The sequence below is a fragment of the Macrobrachium nipponense genome, chromosome 30 (assembly GCF_015104395.2).
Source record: "Macrobrachium nipponense isolate FS-2020 chromosome 30, ASM1510439v2, whole genome shotgun sequence".
In the NCBI taxonomy this organism is placed as follows: domain Eukaryota; kingdom Metazoa; phylum Arthropoda; class Malacostraca; order Decapoda; family Palaemonidae; genus Macrobrachium; species Macrobrachium nipponense.
This window is the reverse complement of record NC_087218.1, coordinates 26168700-26186799: the sequence shown is the minus strand read 5'-3', so window position 1 is coordinate 26186799 and position 18100 is coordinate 26168700. Positions and strand designations below refer to the sequence as shown.

Genomic DNA, 18100 nt, shown 5'->3' with positions numbered 1-18100 from the left:
AATATACTCGGTATATTAACAAATCTGTGTAATATATAAAAGATGAATACCGGCAAATATGATTGGAAATGACGAAACGAAAGATACGTTACTCGAGTGTAATGTAAACAAACAAAGCGCTAACTAACGCTGCATAACAGCCTACGTATATATGTATGTACAAACTGATACCCAAGTTAATGTTTTGATTGGGTTGTTAAAACGACGTGCCGGTATTTTATTATTATGTTGGAATATTCCTTGACCATTGGTTCTTCTATGCCATAAACAGGCTCATTTGAGGGAAAACGAACCTGCAGTTGATTCACCAGATTCAAACTGGGATCCTTATGATGAAACCGTGAATGATAATTTGTCTGATGAATTGTTTAATTCAAGTGACGATGACTCAAGTAATTTTGAAGGATTTTAAATACATACTTACTATTAAATACAATTTTTTTAATTTTGTCTAAAGTGATAAATAAAGATTTCATACCATAAATGTTTTTGAACAATACCCCGGTAAATACAAAACTGTCAGAGTGAACGCATCCTTCTCAATTACTGTACTACAAATAGCAACACAATGTTTACACTTGCTGTGCGATTGGGGTTTCTTCAAGTTACTCTGATTTTTTTCATTTTATTTAAGGTAATGGATGTTCTAATGTATTATTATTGCCGTATTACTGTGTGAAATGTTTTTAATACTGGTATTTACATACATAGTTACCTCAACAAGGCTGTCATTGTTATTAGCCAACTGTAAAGCCTGGATTCCTGTACCGATATGCCAAAATAATAAAGATTCACTTTTTGTTACCGTTAGATAAGTCAATCCCCTAATTTTGGCATGATTTTTTAGGCCGAAATATACGGTATTCTTGCCCTAGCCCAATACGTCACTGTCGTACTGGTCCTTGGATGTAATATATTGTACATATTGATTATTTCATAACTGCCTTTCATCTTAATGTATGATTACTATGATGATTTGAATTTTGTCTAGTTTTAAGGTTGTATTGCCATTATGTTACCTGTTTGTAACTTAATTTAGATTATAAGCAACTAACCTTAATTGTTTTTGATTATCCCTTTATAGCTATTTCTGGGTTCGACCTGTGTCTGCCGATGAAAAATCCCTGTAACTCATTTTTCTAGTATAAATAAACTATAATATACCAGAGGAAAAGCTAACATGGTTATGCTGAAGTTACTACCCTCAGCGCGATCACCCAAAGGGTGTCGGTATAAGTATAAGGGCGTTGTGTTACCGCAAACCACAGAACTTCTACCATTTAGAAGGTTCCCTTCAAAATCCCCCTCTTTGGTGGGAGCCGCTACAACGAAATCCCACCACTCATCCTCGCTCGCCACTACTACTACGTACTACTACCCACGCGCTACAATCCCATTCCTGCAAAATAGAGTCGTGCGGCAAAAGCTGTAAAATTACGCTCTGTGTTAATCAGTGAAATTTGGATTAATCCGAATGAATATGAGTGCTCAAGCTGCTTCTGCTACGAAGTTGAGTACCCCAATTTGGTTTTATTTCATAATTAAGTTAATTTAAGTATGCTATTGGCCTGGGCCCCTCAAAATATAAGTTGGGGGTGCGGCTGGCTAGACCGCCATTTTGAGCGTCGGCATAGCTACAGCGAATTCCGCATGACATGTTTCAAATTATATATATGTATAGGCTTAGCTTTAATTATAAAGTATTAAAATGTGATATTTCTGTTAGTACAGATATTGGTTGCATTTCATATTGATATGGCTTATATACTAGCAACATAAGTATTTCGGTGCTCATGAGCCCTTCTCGAATCTAGGCTAGTCTCACAATGATAACCATATTTGATCCTTAACTGGATACATGGTTAAATTACCCCTAGTTAGCTTAAATTAATAAGCCTGATAAGCTTAATAGTAGGTTTTTCTCGTCCTAGCGTTGTAGGTCTAAAAAACGACTTTGCTGGTATGGTCGGGGAAAATTTCCCATCACAATGGGAATTTAAGGGATACCAGGGGATATGTAGATTAGTACTAGATATTTAGAGATAACTCCTATGCACCTTGTGATATATTGTTATAATTAGACTGAATAAAAAATACCCCAAGGAATGGTATTATGTGCCTAGCCTACCAGGGGTAGAGCCAGGCAACGTGAATTATTACAAACAAACCTCTAATCTAATATATTAAATAAGGGATATTATTTCATATAATAATTACTATTTTTATTATCTCTGGAGCCTCGGCGAACAGAGTACGTATACTTTTAATGGAATATTTAGAGGCAGGGTATAAACGTAATAGTACTCAAAGTTTGTCATTGCCAGAATTCAAACTGATTCATTCCTAGCTTCGGTAATTATAGAGGTAAGCCATTATCTAATATACAACAGCTTCTCAGTCGATGTTCTATAAACAGGCAAACTGTCCTCTTCTTCGGCTTCGACGAAGTTCGGCGTATATGTTTAAGCATGCCTCTTAAGGGAATTCTCAGTTTATGCTATTACATTTAAAGTTTATAAGCCTCCTGAAGATAAGCCAATTATTGATATTACGTCGGTCTTGGAATATTTCGGCAACAAAATATTTCGCTGACAACTTAGAAAAGAAAGAGTTTCTAGAAAACTTAAGCAGTTACGTCGGTACGGAATATTTCGGAGACGAAATATTCCGCCGACAACAATCCACAAACTTATGAGTTTTTTGGACTAGTTATTCATAACTAGTATTAAGTCGGTTCCGGAATATTTCGGCGACGAAATATTTCTTTGACAAATATAAACGACAAAACTTACGAGTTTTTAACTTAGTTAATACACGTTGTGGATAACTAGTACTACGTCGGTACCGGAATATTTCGGCAACGAAATATTTCGCAGACAAATAGAAGCAATGTAGAGTTCTCTAGAAAATACTTAACTGCATGTCTAGACGGAATATTTTGGCGACGAAATATTTCGCCGATAGTTTTAATAAATACCACCAGGGAAGAAAACTCATTGAGACTTTTCACATTACAGGTGGTCCGTTGCCAGGCGGAGGGCTGCCATGCATCGTTGGGGAACCTGTTCGGCCACGTAGTTTGCCGGTCGCACGCCAACTGCACCATGCTAGTTGACAACTACGTGGTCTGGCATCCGGACGCTTGTACGGTCTGTTACGACTTGGTGGCCATCATGTCCAATGAACAGGTAAGGACATTACGAAATTGGCTTAGATATTTTAAGGAATATAGTCATAAGAATTCTAAATCAATCAACGGATCCGCCACTAAAACAAATGTTAACTTACAGACGGATCCGGCGGCATACCACGATGCTAGGGTGTCCCTTCGCAAATGAGTGGGGGGCTTCGGCAAAAATGTACCTAAGGGTCAGCCCTATGTGCTTGATGCTGACCTCTGCGCCATGATCTTTTTCGGGGCCACACTAACTACAGCGGTGGCCAGAGACATTGCCGAACCCCTCATCGAGGCCATCCGGGCTGAAACCACGACCACCTTGGAGGAGCAACAAGATTTGATGGAGGATGTGGCGGCGATCAACATCAACGCCGAACCCATGGTCACGGAGGAACAGGTAGGTGGGGAGATAAGTGGAGCGAGTTCCCTTCCCAGTCCTTCTCCTTCCCTCGCTTCTTCTTCATCCTTTAAGGGCTTTTCAAAGCCCAGTGAAAAACAAGGAATGCCATAGGTAGTTCCTAAAGTCAAAAAGACTTTAAAGAAGGCCATGAAGCCTGTTCCGCCAGCGGCGAAGGAGTTGTCTTCGGCTTCACAGCCATCGACATCGTCCATCAATGAGCCTGCTGCCATAAATCTTTCCCCTAACGAAGGGACAGGAACGTTCTCAAAGGCGGCGGAACAGTCCTTCGACCCTGAAGCCTTCACTAACCTATTGTTAGCTAGGGTTAGTGGAGTAATAGATCAGAGGCTAGATGCACGCCTCGGGCCAACACCGGACATCTCCAATCAGGCTCTCTTGTCATTGACGGAGAGAATTAGGCCTATTGAGGAGATGCTCTCCGGTCTCCTTCGCTCCGGAACACCAGCCCTATCAATGATGGTTCCGGATGCTTCAAAGCTTCCCCCCTTTGACAAGGAAAACCCTTGGAGGTTGGCCCTACATGCTCCCTTTGTAGATGGGAGATTGACTATTGAGGGGTGTGGTACAAGACCGATTGAAGACTTTGAGCTCTTCCCAGCCGGTCTACAGTTCCCGTTCCCAGGCTTTGTTAGGGTAGCAAAACATGCGCTAGTCAGATTTGACAAAGTGCCAAAGGAAACGGTGATCTTCCCCAGAGAACAGGCCCAAGCTGCCTGGGTCCGTTCTCTATCAGAGTTGGTCTGCGTCAATACCAAATTGACGCCGCACAAGGGGAAATATACAATGTTTGTCACCCCCGAAGGAATTCCGTCACCTTGTACATCTAAGGTGGCGGAGTTAACCTTACAGGCAATAGTGGAAGATAAACCGATGCCAGCCCTGAGGGAAACAGAGGCTACATCTCTTCTTTTGCCCACAGGATTGGACACTTGGAATAATGCTCCGGCAACATTTACTTCGGGTAAATTGGAGCCGGATTGCGCTTCGGACTTATTCTCCGAAAGATTGCCCAAACTCCCCGACCATATGATCAAGGCGGAGTTCGAGGCGAGGACTAGGTTAGCCAGATCTATCAACTCCGTTACATCGGCGGAGTTGCTAGCCACAACTTATGAGGATGAGCAAGTCTTTCGAGTCTTAACGAAAGCTCTACTGCAGACCTTTCAAGCGGACTTGTATGACTTTGCAATAGCAAGAAGGGCCTGTAGAAAACATGTTTTAGCTGGGGCTACAGTGAAACATGAGCCCAATAGGCTAATTAAATCATCCATTTGGGGAGAAAACCTCTTCCCCAAAGAGGAAGTAAATAACATCTTGCATGAGGCAGCCAGGACTAACCAGAGTCTGAGAGTAAGGTGGGGTCTTCCCTTCAAACGCCACATTGATGCACCATCTCATCAACAAGGGCCCAAAAAGAAGGCAAGAAGGTATAACCCTTACCAAACGGCCCGTCCTCATGGATATATGCAGGCAGTGCCGTCCACCTCTAAAACACCAGCACCACAGCAATATGTCTTGGTCCAACCACCCTCGGAACCTCAACCTTCGACTTCATCCCAAGTTGTGACTTCCCCAGCATTTAATCCTGCTTATGAGGCGAGAAGTACTTTTCGCCCATATAGCAGACATGCTGGGAGTAGTCGAGCCAGGGGAGGCTCTCGATTGCGGGTTGGAGCCAGAGGTAGAGGATTCCGAGGAGGGAGAGGAACTAGACCAGCAACCAACCAGTGAGATCTCCCAGGTAGGGGGGAGACTGTTCCTATTCAGGGGTCGATGGACCTTCAGTCCATGGGCCCACAGTATAATATCAAAAGGTCTAGGCTGGAAGTGGGAGAAGGGCCCTCCCCCTCCAGTCAGCTTCTTCCAAAAACCAACAGAGGACCTCTTAGAGTATACAAAGGATCTTCTTCAGAAACGTGCCATAAAGAGGATGAAGAGCATAAGGTTCCAAGCACGTTTGTTCAGTGCCCCAAAGAAGGACTCGAACAAAAGATGAGTAATCCTGGACTTGTCTCGGCTGAATTCCTACATTCACTGCGACAAGTTCCATATGCTGACAATCTCACAGGTACGGACCTTACTTCCCCGTGGGGCCATCACCACCTCTATAGATCTTACAGACGCTTACTATCACGTCCCAATAGCCAGAAACTTCTCTCCGTACCTAGGATTCAAACTAGGCAAGAAAGCCTACTCATTCAAGGTAATGCCCTTTGGACTCAATGTAGCACCCAGGGTGTTCACAAAATTAGGAGAGACAGTACTTCAGGAATTGAGGAAGAAAGGAATACTGTTAGTAGCCTACCTGGACGATTGGTTAATCTGGGCGAACAACGAAGCAGTGTGTCGAAGGTCGACATCCAAAGTACTGGAATTCCTAAAATTTTTAGGGTTCCAAGTAAACATGGCAAAATCCAGACTGACTCCAGCATCTCAGTTCCAATGGTTAGGGATTCAGTGGGACCTGAAGAAACAAGCTATCTCTACCGTCCAAAAAGGTCAAAGAGATAGTAAAAGCTACAAAACGCTTCATCAAAAACAGACGGTCATCTCGAAGGGAACAGGAGAGGATCCTGGGCTCCCTTCAATTCGCATCAGTAACAGATGTTCTATTGAAAACCAGATTAAAGGATATCAATCAGGTTTGGAGATCAAGAGCAAATCTCAAATTCAGAGACAAGGTTTCAAGAATTCCAGATATTCTAAAAAAGAGACTTCTTCCATGGACGAAACAACGGAACCTATCCAAATCAGTTCTGCTGCAATTTCCTCCTCCATCTCTGATCATCCACACAGATGCTTCTCTGAGCGGTTGGGGGGGATATTCACCCCTCAAGAAAGTTCAAGGAACATGGTCGGAAACATTCCGTCGATTCCACATCAATGTATTGGAAGCGATGGCAGTGTTTTTAACACTGAAAAAATTACAACCGTCCAAGAAGATCCACATTCGAATCGTATCGGACAGCTTTACAGTAGTCCATTGCATAAACAGAAGAGGATCCAAATCCAACAAATTGAATCATGTAATGATAGCAATATTCCTATTAACGGAAAAGAACCACTGGCATCTGTCAGCAATTCATCTGGCAGGGGTAAGGAATGTAGTAGCAGACTCCTTGTCTAGAATGACCCCACTGGAATCAGAATGGTTACTGGACAACAATTCATTCAAATGGATTACAACTCAGATTCCAGGACTCCAGGTAGACCTCTTTGCCTCGGAGTCCAACCACAAGTTAGCTTGCTATGTGCCTCCCAACATAGACAACAATGCCTTTGCTATCGATGCAATGTCTCTGGATTGGAACAATTGGGAAAGAATTTATCTTTTTCCTCCAGTGAACCTCCTGTTGAAGGTACTACACAAGCTAAGATCATTCAAAGGCCAGCTGGCACTAGTGGCACCCTACTGGCCAAAGAGCAATTGGTATCCCCTTATCATGGAGATGAAACTCAAACCCCAGAAGATTCCATCCCCGAACCTAACACAGATAGTACAAACGCAAACTGTGTCAGCTTCCTCAAGAATTCTGAGTGCCCTAACTTTATGGACTTCATGAAGTTTGCGGCACAAAAAGAAGCAAACATAGATCCATTAAATATTCTGTTTGTAGAATCGGATAAACGGGATTCTACAATTAGACAATATGATTCCGCAGTGAAAAAATTGGCTATATTTTTGAAAGACATGAATGTTCAAGAAATGGATACGAATCTTACAATTTCTTTCTTTAGATCATTACATGAGAAAGGCTTAGCTGCTAGCACTATTACCACAATTAAATCTGCCCTAAGAAAGATTTTTCAAATAGGTTTCAATATTAATTTAGCGGACACATACTTTTCCTCTATTCCGAAAGCATGTGCACGTTTGAGACCGGTAAACCGTCCTCAATCAATATCATGGTTTTTAAAAGATGTTCTTAAACTTGCATCAGATTTAGACAATGATAACTGTTCTTATTCAGCACTACTAAGAAAAACATTATTTTTAGTAGCTCTGGCTTCTGGAGCTAGAATTTCTGAATTGTCAGCCCTTTCTAGGAATCCAGGACATGTGGAATTCCTCCAATCTGGGAAAGTCTTACTTTCACCAGATAGACAATTTTTAGCGAAAAATGAAGCTCCACAGAATAGGTGGACACCTTGGGAAATTCTTCCTCTTCCAGAAGATAAATCATTATGTCCTGTTCATACACTTAAAACCTTTATGACCAGAACATCTCGAGTAACAATGGGCTCTCTTTTTCTTAGAGAAAAAGGAGGCACGATAACTAAGAGGAATTAGGCAACAGATACTTTATTTTATTAACCCTTAAACGCCGAAGCGGTAAAAAAAAAAATGTCTCCCGTGTGCCGGAGACGTTTCAGAGTGAGCGCGGAAGCGGAAAAAATATTTTTTTCAAAAAATCACAGCGCGCTTAGTTTTTAAGATTAAGAGTTCATTTTTGGCTCCTTTTTTTTGTCATTGGCTGAAGTTTAGTATGCAACCTTCAGAAATGAAAAAAATTATCATTATCATATATAAATAATGCGATATATGATTGTATTCAAATCGCGCTGTGCGCAAAACGGTTAAAGGTAACAAGTTACTTTTTTTCGTTGTAATGTACACTAAATTGCAATCATTTTGGTATATAAAACATTGTAAAACAATAAAAGCAACACAGAGAAAATATTATCACAAAATAATGCATGAATTCGTAACGCGCGGACGTAAACAAATATTTTTTTCAAAAATTCACCATAAATCTAAATATTGTCCTAGAGACTTCCAATTTCTTTCAAAATGAAGACAAATGATTGAATATTACTATACTGTAAGAGTATTAGCTTACAATTGCAGTTTTTGACCATATCTGACGAGTTAAAGTTGACCGAATGTCAAATTTTTTAATATATTTTTTATATGCAATTATTTCGGAAATAAGAAAAGCTACAACCTTCAAATATTTTTCGTTTTTATTGTTGTATTCTACATAAAAATGCACACATTTTCATATATAATACTTCATGTAACGACTAATTTAAAATGGTAAAAAAATTATGTCAAAGTGACAAAATAATTTCCGAGATATGTCACAGATACTTTTTAGTGCGGCAAGAAAGAAATTCGCGCTTGCGCGCCTGCGTAACGATTGTAAACAAAACAACACCTTGATCCGTGAACTCCCAGCATCCCCCAAGGCGCGTGATTCAAGAGTTTTCGGCTGGTAGGCCTAAAAGTATTTTTCCGCGAATTTTTAAAAAAACTTTTGCATGTCGACGTAAAATACGTCCAGTCGGCACCCGAGAGACAAAAAATGTCGACGTAAAATACGTCCAGTCGGCGTTTAAGGGTTAAGCAAGCTAATCCGGATTCAGTCCCACATGTCCATGATATCCAAGCAGTTGCCACCTCAATTAATTATTTTCAAAACATGAAGTTTGACGACCTAGAAAAGTACACAGGTCTTCCCCCAGAAATAGATTTTTCCTACGTCAAAATCCCTTTTATGTACTTCCACTTCCTAAGCTTGGCATTTTCTCTGGTACTATTTCACGGAGCGACACAGGCTGAGCCCAGAAAAGGGATTTGGCGAAGGAAAAATCTATATCTGGGCAAAGGACCTGTGTTGCCCAGTGAAATCCCACCCTTATCTATTCCCCCCCCCCGTCTAGGCCAAGCTTGGGTGCTATCTGCAGGAATGACGTCAGAGGCGCTAGCCGTAACGGTAGTGGGTAGTGAGCCTTAGGTCGTCTCCTCTCTAGTTGAGGTTTTTTTTGTAGAAGGAAGAGGCTAAATGGAAAAGGACCTGTGGTAGTGGTTTCACTTGCCCCAGAAACCATACCGACCCCTTATAATAAAGGTGAGCGAGCCAGAATAATCTGGCATTTCCAATTTAGCTTTTCTCTGGTATTATAGCAATATTTTATCTTAGAAATAGTGCTAAAGGAACCTATTTCACAGAGCGACACAGGTCCTTTGCCCAGAAATAGATTTTTCCTTCGTCCAGATCCCTTAAGTAAACCAAGCAAAATTCTGACACATTAAGAAATACTCTGTTATGAAAACTTTGACAAGTAGAGGAAATTTTGTAGAAGTTTCTGAAATATGTTGCACCAAGAGGCTGAACAATATGTTAAGATTTTACAGATAGAGAGAGTTTAGGTATGTTGTGATGAAGGGAGAGGAGATAGTCTGAAAAGTAGTGCTGTATTTATATATGAATGTGGTATACATTATAATGGTAAAAAGACCTGTAGGAGGAGAAAAGACCTGAGTTAACACAAGAAATATATGAGATAAGACGAAAATTTTCACTTCAGACCAGTAAAGTGAAAAACCTTGCATAAAAACATCATTACTGATGATAATAGCATAGTACAGGTACCCTGGTCTTGGTATTTTTTATATAACCCTCTTACGCCGAAGCGGTAAAAAAAAATTGTCTCCCGTGTGCCGGAGGTGTTTCAGAGTGAGCGCGGAAGCGGAAAAAATATTTTTTTCAAAAAATCACAGCGCGCTTAGTTTTCAAGATTAAGAGTTCATTTTTGGCTCCTTTTTTTTTGTCATTGGCTGAAGTTTAGTATGCAACCATCAGAAATGAAAAAAATTATCATTATCATATATAAATAATGCGATATATGATTGTATTCAAATCGCGCTGTGCGCAAAACGGTTAAAGGTAACAAGTTACTTTTTTTCGTTGTAATGTACACTAAATTGCAATCATTTTGGTATATAAAACATTGTAAAACAATAAAAGCAACACAGAGAAAATATTATCACAAAATAATGCATGAATTCGTAAAGCGCGGACGTAAACAAATATTTTTTTCAAAAATTCACCATAAATCTAAATATTGTCCTAGAGACTTCCAATTTCTTTCAAAATGAAGACAAATGATTGAATATTACTATACTGTAAGAGTATTAGCTTACAATTGCAGTTTTTGACCATATCTGACGAGTTAAAGTTGACCGAATGTCAAATTTTTTTATATATTTTTTATATGCAATTATTTCGGAAATAAGAAAAGCTACAACCTTCAAATATTTTTCGTTTTTATTGTTGTATTCTACATAAAAATGCACACATTTTCATATATAATACTTCATGTAACGACTAATTTACAATGGTACAAAAATTATGTCAAAGTGACAAAATAATTTCCGAGATGTGTCACAGATACTTTTTAGTGCGGCAAGAAAGAAATTCGCGCTTGCGCGCCTGCGTAACGATTCTAAACAAAACAACACCTTGATCCGTGAACTCCCAGCATCCCCCAAGGCGCGTGATTCAAAAGTTTTAGGCTGGTAGGCCTATAAGTATTTTTCTGCGAATTTTAAAAAAAACTTTTGTAAGTCGACGTAAAATACGTCCAGTCGGCACACGGGAGACAAAAAATGTCGACGTAAAATACGTCCAGTCGGCGTAAGAGGGATAATAGATATCATAAATATGTTACTTTGGTAAAAATACAAAACTATTTAGAAATCTATGAAAAATGAAGTATTTGTTTAGAAGTACAGGCAGTTCCAGGTTTACGAAGGATTCGGCTTACGACGTTCTGAGATATGACTCTTTTCAATTATATTCACCAGAAATTATTTCTAGGTTTACGATGCACGTTCCAGGGTTACAGCGCTTATGACTCCAATCCGGCGAAAGAATCATGACACTAAAAAGGTAAAATAATCAATATTTGAAGTTTCTTAATGAAAAATACAACACAAATGCAGTTTACATAGTTTTCAATGCAACCAAAGCATTGAAAGTATGTTTTTCTTAGCATTTTGAATAATCTTCGACAAATTTTGAGTTACAACGCGTCTAAGGAATGGAACCCCATTGTAAACCGGGAACTGCCTGTACATGTGCTTTTCATAATTATTATAAGAAAATACAGGCAATCCTTGGTTATGGGCAGGAGTTCCGTTCCGATGGGTTGATGATAAGTGAAGATCGCCAATAACTGAAAATTGGCACTTATCACTACTGATAACCAAATTTTGGTGTGAATAACCGGTTTATGGTGCTTCTTTAAGGTATGTATCGGCTCTGAAATTTGCTGATTGAAGGCGATTCTCAGTGCTAGACAAGCACCCTAATACCAGGTTGCTGATAACCAAGGCCGCTGATAACCGGGGACTGCCTGTAATGTAATTGATTCCCACTTTATGAAGAACAATTAAAGAATTTATAATTTCATCTTATTTTGGAGTCATCTGTTTTTTTTGTTTTGTTTTTTTACATGCATTTTGGGTTATTATGATTAACTGAAAAGTGTTGAAACTAAAATGTTTAGACAGTAAATCTAAATAGTATACAGTGATTCTGAAGTATTCTTAACATTGCTTATTTATTATTATTCAACAGTATGAGGGGTTACTCAAAGGCTTACAGTCACTGAAACCATATCACACACTACTATTACTGGTTGAACGTTCTGAGCTGTTGCATTCTTTATCTGCTGATGCATCGCCAGCTCTACGCCGTTTACTGTATGTGGAATCACCTCTGTGTCCTTTCTACACTCTAGCAGCTGATGCTGACCTCACACTTCCACAGGTTTTTATGGTGAGTACATTTATGTAAACCATGGTTTTTTTTTAAGAAAAGGAAAATAGAACACATTTATATTTTGCTCCAAGTCTGAATTCTTCATTTGTGTGACTAAATCAAGGTAAATCTAAAAATATACTATTGTTTAACAAATATTTAATATTAAACTTGCTAGACAAGACAAAATAGAGTAGAAGATGAAAGGAAAGAAAGTGTTAAGATTTATTAAAGGAAAATTATGAAAAATTGAAAAGGATGAAAGTTAGTTGTAGTGAAGGCAGTAATTTAGAAAAGCAGACAAGAGTACAGTAATAAGAACCTAGACTAGAGAACAGGTTTTGTTAATGCCATACCAATTTTCTATATCTTCTACATGCAGAAAATATGATATATATATATATATATATATATATATATATATATATATATATATATATATATATATATATATATATATATGTGTATGTATTATATTAGTATAATATATATTATATATATAATGTATTATATATATATATATATAGTATGATATATGAAATATATATCTAATATATAGTTTATCTTATATATCTATTATCTATATATTATTATATATATACTGAATCTCTATATTATTTATATATATATAATAGTAATATATATTTGTATATTTAATATAATATATATATATATATCTAATATGTATTATATAAGATATGTATTGTGTATATATTAATACTATTTTATGATAGTATTATGATAAGTATATACTGATATATAGATGTATGTAGGTATTACTCTATATATATATATACTATATATATATACTGTCTATGTTATATATATCTATATATATATCTCTCTATATCTATATATCTATATATCTCATATTCTTTATCTCATATCACCCTGATGTATGTATATATATATGTATATTATCTATATATATCTATATCTATATATTATATATATATATATATATATATATATATATCTATATATAGTATTATATATAATATTATCTATCTAGATATGTATATCTATATAGATTATATATATATATAATATATATATATATATATATATATATTATAATGTATAGTTTATATATATATATATATATATATATATATATATAATATATATACATAGTATATATATATATATAATATATAATATATTCTATATATATATATATATATATATATATATCTTTATATATATTTATATATATAATATATTATATATATATATCTATAATATAATCTATATATTCTATATATGAGTATATATATATATATATATATATCGTATATATATATATATATATATACCATCATGAACGGGAAGAGGACACACACACAGATGTACATGCTGTCTTTATTGCAACGTTTTGTAATTATCAAGTTAATTACATCATCCGGCTGTTAAAATGAAAAATAAATTTCCTAGTAAAATTGTAAAAACAAAACTAAAAATTAAAAATTCAGAAATGCAAAAGTTAAAGTTATTCTTACAAGTGTACAAAATATACACATTAAAATTAATTAAGGGAAGTTAAATTATTTAAAAGGACATACATTAAAATGAAAGATAAATGAACATAAAATAAGCAAAAATTGACAAAAGATTGAAAGCAGTTACAGAACAAAGAAGTTAAGGACCGACCTAGAGGAGTGACAGCGTTAAACTAAACGTAAACATAAAAACATAAATAAACAACACAAGTCAAGACAAATACAGAGTGGAGGAAGACGTATGGGTATTCAACGACGGAACAAGTTGTTTAATTAAGAGCGATTCTAGAATAACAAGGTCGTGCGGGTTGGTGGTATGGCCTAAAATACTGAAGTCTTTATTATCGATATATGTTTTACATATTTTGGAGTGATTTCTAATTTTGCGCTGATCCCTGGTTAGCAGTGCTGACAACCAGTTTGCAGTACCGATCTCTAGTTAACGGCACCAATATTTGGTTAGCGGCACCATTAAGCAGGTTTATAGTGCTGTTATCACTGATTGTCGGTTAGCAGCATCAGCCAGGAATGGAACCCCTGATGTTAACCAAGGACTGCCTGTATTTTCAAATCACCATATGTCATAACATATATACTGCACCACTACAAAGTCATCACTTTGCTGTGAATGATCTTGAACAATGAGAAATGGAAGAAGACTATTGTTCCTTAGAGGTCATAGATTTCCATGTTTAAAGAAGTTTTTGTCTTTTTGTAAAATGAAAGTAGAATTTGCTAACTAATGAAGCTCCTAATCTACAATGAGAAGTGAAATAAGATGTTTTTAAATGTTTCAATGTGATTGTCACAAGTACATAAATAATTTTCAACTACTGATGCAAGGTTTTTTTTATTTAGCTGTCATTGGGTTATAGGGAAATTTAGCAAGATGTATTAAAAGAATGGGGTTTTTATTAAAAAATTAAATTTAATTTCAGCTTGCTGGTCACCTGGTTTATTGGGGTAAAGCTACAGTTATATATCCATTGTGCAATACTAATGTGTATGTTTTGGCACCAAATGCTCCTACAGCTATGTAAGTATTCATTTGCTCTTTATTTAATTGCATGTGAGAAAAGAAAGGAAAGATTATTGTTCTATATTTGGTCTCTTTTTCAGCTATGAAATCACTTTATCCATCTATGACTTTAAAGGTAATTCAAGTGCTATAAAAAGGGGAAAGACTAACTTTTATTTCTCTTATTCATAGAAACAGCCCATTAACAGAACGATTCAGTGAACAGTTCCCAGGGTCATCACTTCATAGAGCTTTGGCAGAATTCTCTTTACCAAGTTCATTGAGTGACAAGTGCCATCCAATGAACTTTGCTCAGCACCAGGTACAGTAAATGGTTAATAATCTTTAGCTACTCATGTAGTTGATATGAGATTTGTACTGTTTGCATTACATATATTTATGACTGCAAGATCATATACTGCTGTTTTGTAAGAAAATTTATCAAATTTAAATATTACTGTATTTGTGATGGGGAATTTCCATTCTCACAGCAAGAACAAGTGCAGCAAGTTTTGTGGCTCTTAAGACACGGTCTGCTCCAGCAACTTCATACTTATGTTTACTTGGCTCCACCAATCACCCCGGATGGAGGAGTAACCAGATCAAGTGGACGAGATATTGGTGGAACAGGACAGTTAGGTAGTCATGGAACAAGCTCTCCTGCAAGCACAAGTATTCCTACGCCAACAGTCCATGAACCTCCACCACTTACCCATGATCCACCTTCACTTACCCCACACCCACACATACATCATCATAACGATACAACTCGTGATGCTCTTCACCATGCTGTAGCCCAGTTGAGTCAGCCAGCATCGGAGAGTGACCTTGGTTCAGGTACAGTAATTTCTTATTTTTTTATGACTAGTTTTTATTCTAGTTCTGTTCTTTTTTTATAATTTGCAAGGAAATATGTTGTTAGATTTTGCTGATAATGTACCTTGATGTAGACAGATACTGTACTTACTCTGAAAAATTGTTTGTGATGACAGTATTTCTAAGCATTTTATAAATATAATTTGATACTGAAATTGCAGTCTGCAGTGATGAACGAAGTCCTAGCCCAGGTGTAAGTATAAGCACCATCCCAGATGATTCCGTTCGCCGTCAGTTAGACACCTTCCTTTCTGTAGCAGAGAAGGAGATGGTCATGAAAGTGGAGGCAGCCCAAAATCCAGAAGATCTTAAACTTTTTTCAAAGTAAGGTCAAGTCCTTGTAAAGAATACTCATGCCTTTTTGATGATATCAGCTCAATAAATAGCATGAATTTGTATTTTGCAGCATGATGAAGATTGGGTCTGTTGATTTTGCTGTATGATTAAAGTTGGGTCCTCGGAATTTCTTAGTGGTTAAAGGTTTTTAGTTCAAAACAGTATTATTTGGGATGAATCATACCTATTGTTAAATTGTTCCTACACAATATGCAAACCCTTGGTCCTTTACATTAGGAATTGCTTACAATGAAGCTGAAACATGGCCATTAGAACCCATGAACAAGGTGGTTAGGTTGTAATTACTGTCTGGTAGGCAGGAATAATAATAATAGTATCCTTTATTTCAGCTCAGGGCCATATACATGGAATATACAAAATACAGACAGTAACATACACAATCTAGATACATGAGGCAACATGATTAAAAAATGAGTAATCAGCACTTATCCACAAAATAGCTGAGGTAGCATAATAGATAGTAATCATAATACTGGTAATAACAGTAATAATATTGGTGAGAAAAAAAAATGCATTGAGACATAACAGTTAAGTTTCAACTAGAGACCTTAGGTGGTTACAGTAGTCAGGTCCAGAGGGCTAAATATGAAATTTGAATGTAAAAAAAACCAGCTTTATAGTAATCACAGTAATAATGAAAAAGTAAAATATCAGCAATAAATATAATAATGACAAAATATGTAAAATCATAATTACAGCTCACACAATATCATAATAGATAAGAACTAAAATCAGTAACAAATTCTGAGTATATATTTGTATTGTAAAATAGTAACGAGATTTACTGAGATGGTGACACATTATTTGCATGAAGTGGAAACAGTGTTTGAGAACTGCAGTAGCCAGGTTCCGTTGTCAGTGGCTGGCATGGTATTTGGGGATGAAGCATAGGAAGCATTCCTTCTACCCTCTATCTCTTCACCTTGATAAAGGGTGTCTAGTCTTGGGGGAGCCTGGGCATACCATGTACCTGGAATACCCACCAGTTTTTAGTCACGTCTTTATTGTCTTGACAGCTTACATGTCTGGCTCCTAAAAGTTTTTGGCCTTTTCAAAGGAAGTAAACTCCCTGCTCCTCAAAAAAGCTGTAGAAGAGGTAGAGGATCACGATTCAGAGGGATTCTACAACTATCTCTTCGTAATACCCAAGTAATGAGAGGGCTGGAGGCCTGTTGTTGATGTCAGCACCCTAATTTTTCGTTCAGAAGACAAAGTTTCATTTGGAGACAAAGAAGTCAGTTGTGTCATCCGGTCGACAAGGTTATTGGATGATCACCCTGGGCATGCAGGATGCCTACTTCCATGTCCCCATCCATCCAGACTCCAGGAAGTTCCTCTTGTTTATTTTTTAGGGCAGGGTTTTTTGGTTTTGGACCTTGTGATTCAACCTCTCAACAGCCCCTCAAGTATTTACATGAGTTCTTGTTCCTCTTAGCAAATGGCTCCATCTCCTCAACATCAACATCTGCCTTTATATAGACGACTGGCTTCGCCATTCCCCATCAAAGAAGTGCATGGAGTACTTAAAGAAAACTATTCGCCTGACTCAATACAGGCAGCCACCAGTTATCATCAGGGGTTCCGTTCTTGGAGGGGTGCTGATTAGTGAAAACTGCCATTAACCGAAACTCGCTGATTTATAGCACCATAATGGCACTGATAACCAGTTATCAGCACCATGAGCACCATTATGGCGCCTCTGTTAGGTATGTTATGGCGCCATAACTCATTATCGGCACCTTATGGCACGCCGTAAGGCTCTTTACGGCACCGATAACCAGAACTCGACCTGTTATGGTGCCATAAATCACTAATTTCATGGCGCTAGACAAGCACCATAAAACCGGATTGCCAATAACCGAGTCTGACGATATCCAGGGACTGTCTGTAGCTAAAGTTCTGTCAATGAACTGAAAGCTCAACTGACCACAACACAAGAGATTCTATATTTGGGAATGATCCTGGACTGTCAGACTTTTCAGGTTTTTCCATCCCCCAAAAGCGATGATTCATCTTCTCACAGTCTGCAGTTTTCTCTCCCCCATCCTGTTCAGCTAATCAGTGGATGAGCCTTTGGGGACCCTGGCCTCCATCAAGCAGTTCGTAAAGTTGGACAGACTGCATGTGAGAGTTTGTCAGTTCTTTCTTAAGGCCAATTGGAACAGGAAATCCCAACCAGACTCCTTCATCTTTCCCATCATG

General features: G+C 37.4%; 1 protein-coding gene across 3 annotated transcripts in view; it reads left to right on the top strand.

Moving 5' to 3' along the window:
• The window catches only part of LOC135202384 (GATOR1 complex protein NPRL3-like), a 138458-nt gene that overhangs the window by 46315 nt on the left and 74043 nt on the right, over nt 1–18100 (top strand). For all 3 annotated transcript variants that reach the window (XR_010311726.1, XM_064231761.1, XM_064231762.1), the window contains exons 4-8: nt 11966–12166; nt 14586–14683; nt 14858–14987; nt 15157–15502; nt 15703–15865. Coding sequence is in view for 2 of the 3 variants with exons in the window: in XM_064231761.1 (XP_064087831.1) it covers nt 11966–12166; nt 14586–14683; nt 14858–14987; nt 15157–15502; nt 15703–15865 (938 nt within the window). In the remaining variant the exon portion in view is untranslated. The remainder of the gene's footprint in view (nt 1–11965; nt 12167–14585; nt 14684–14857; nt 14988–15156; nt 15503–15702; nt 15866–18100) is intronic.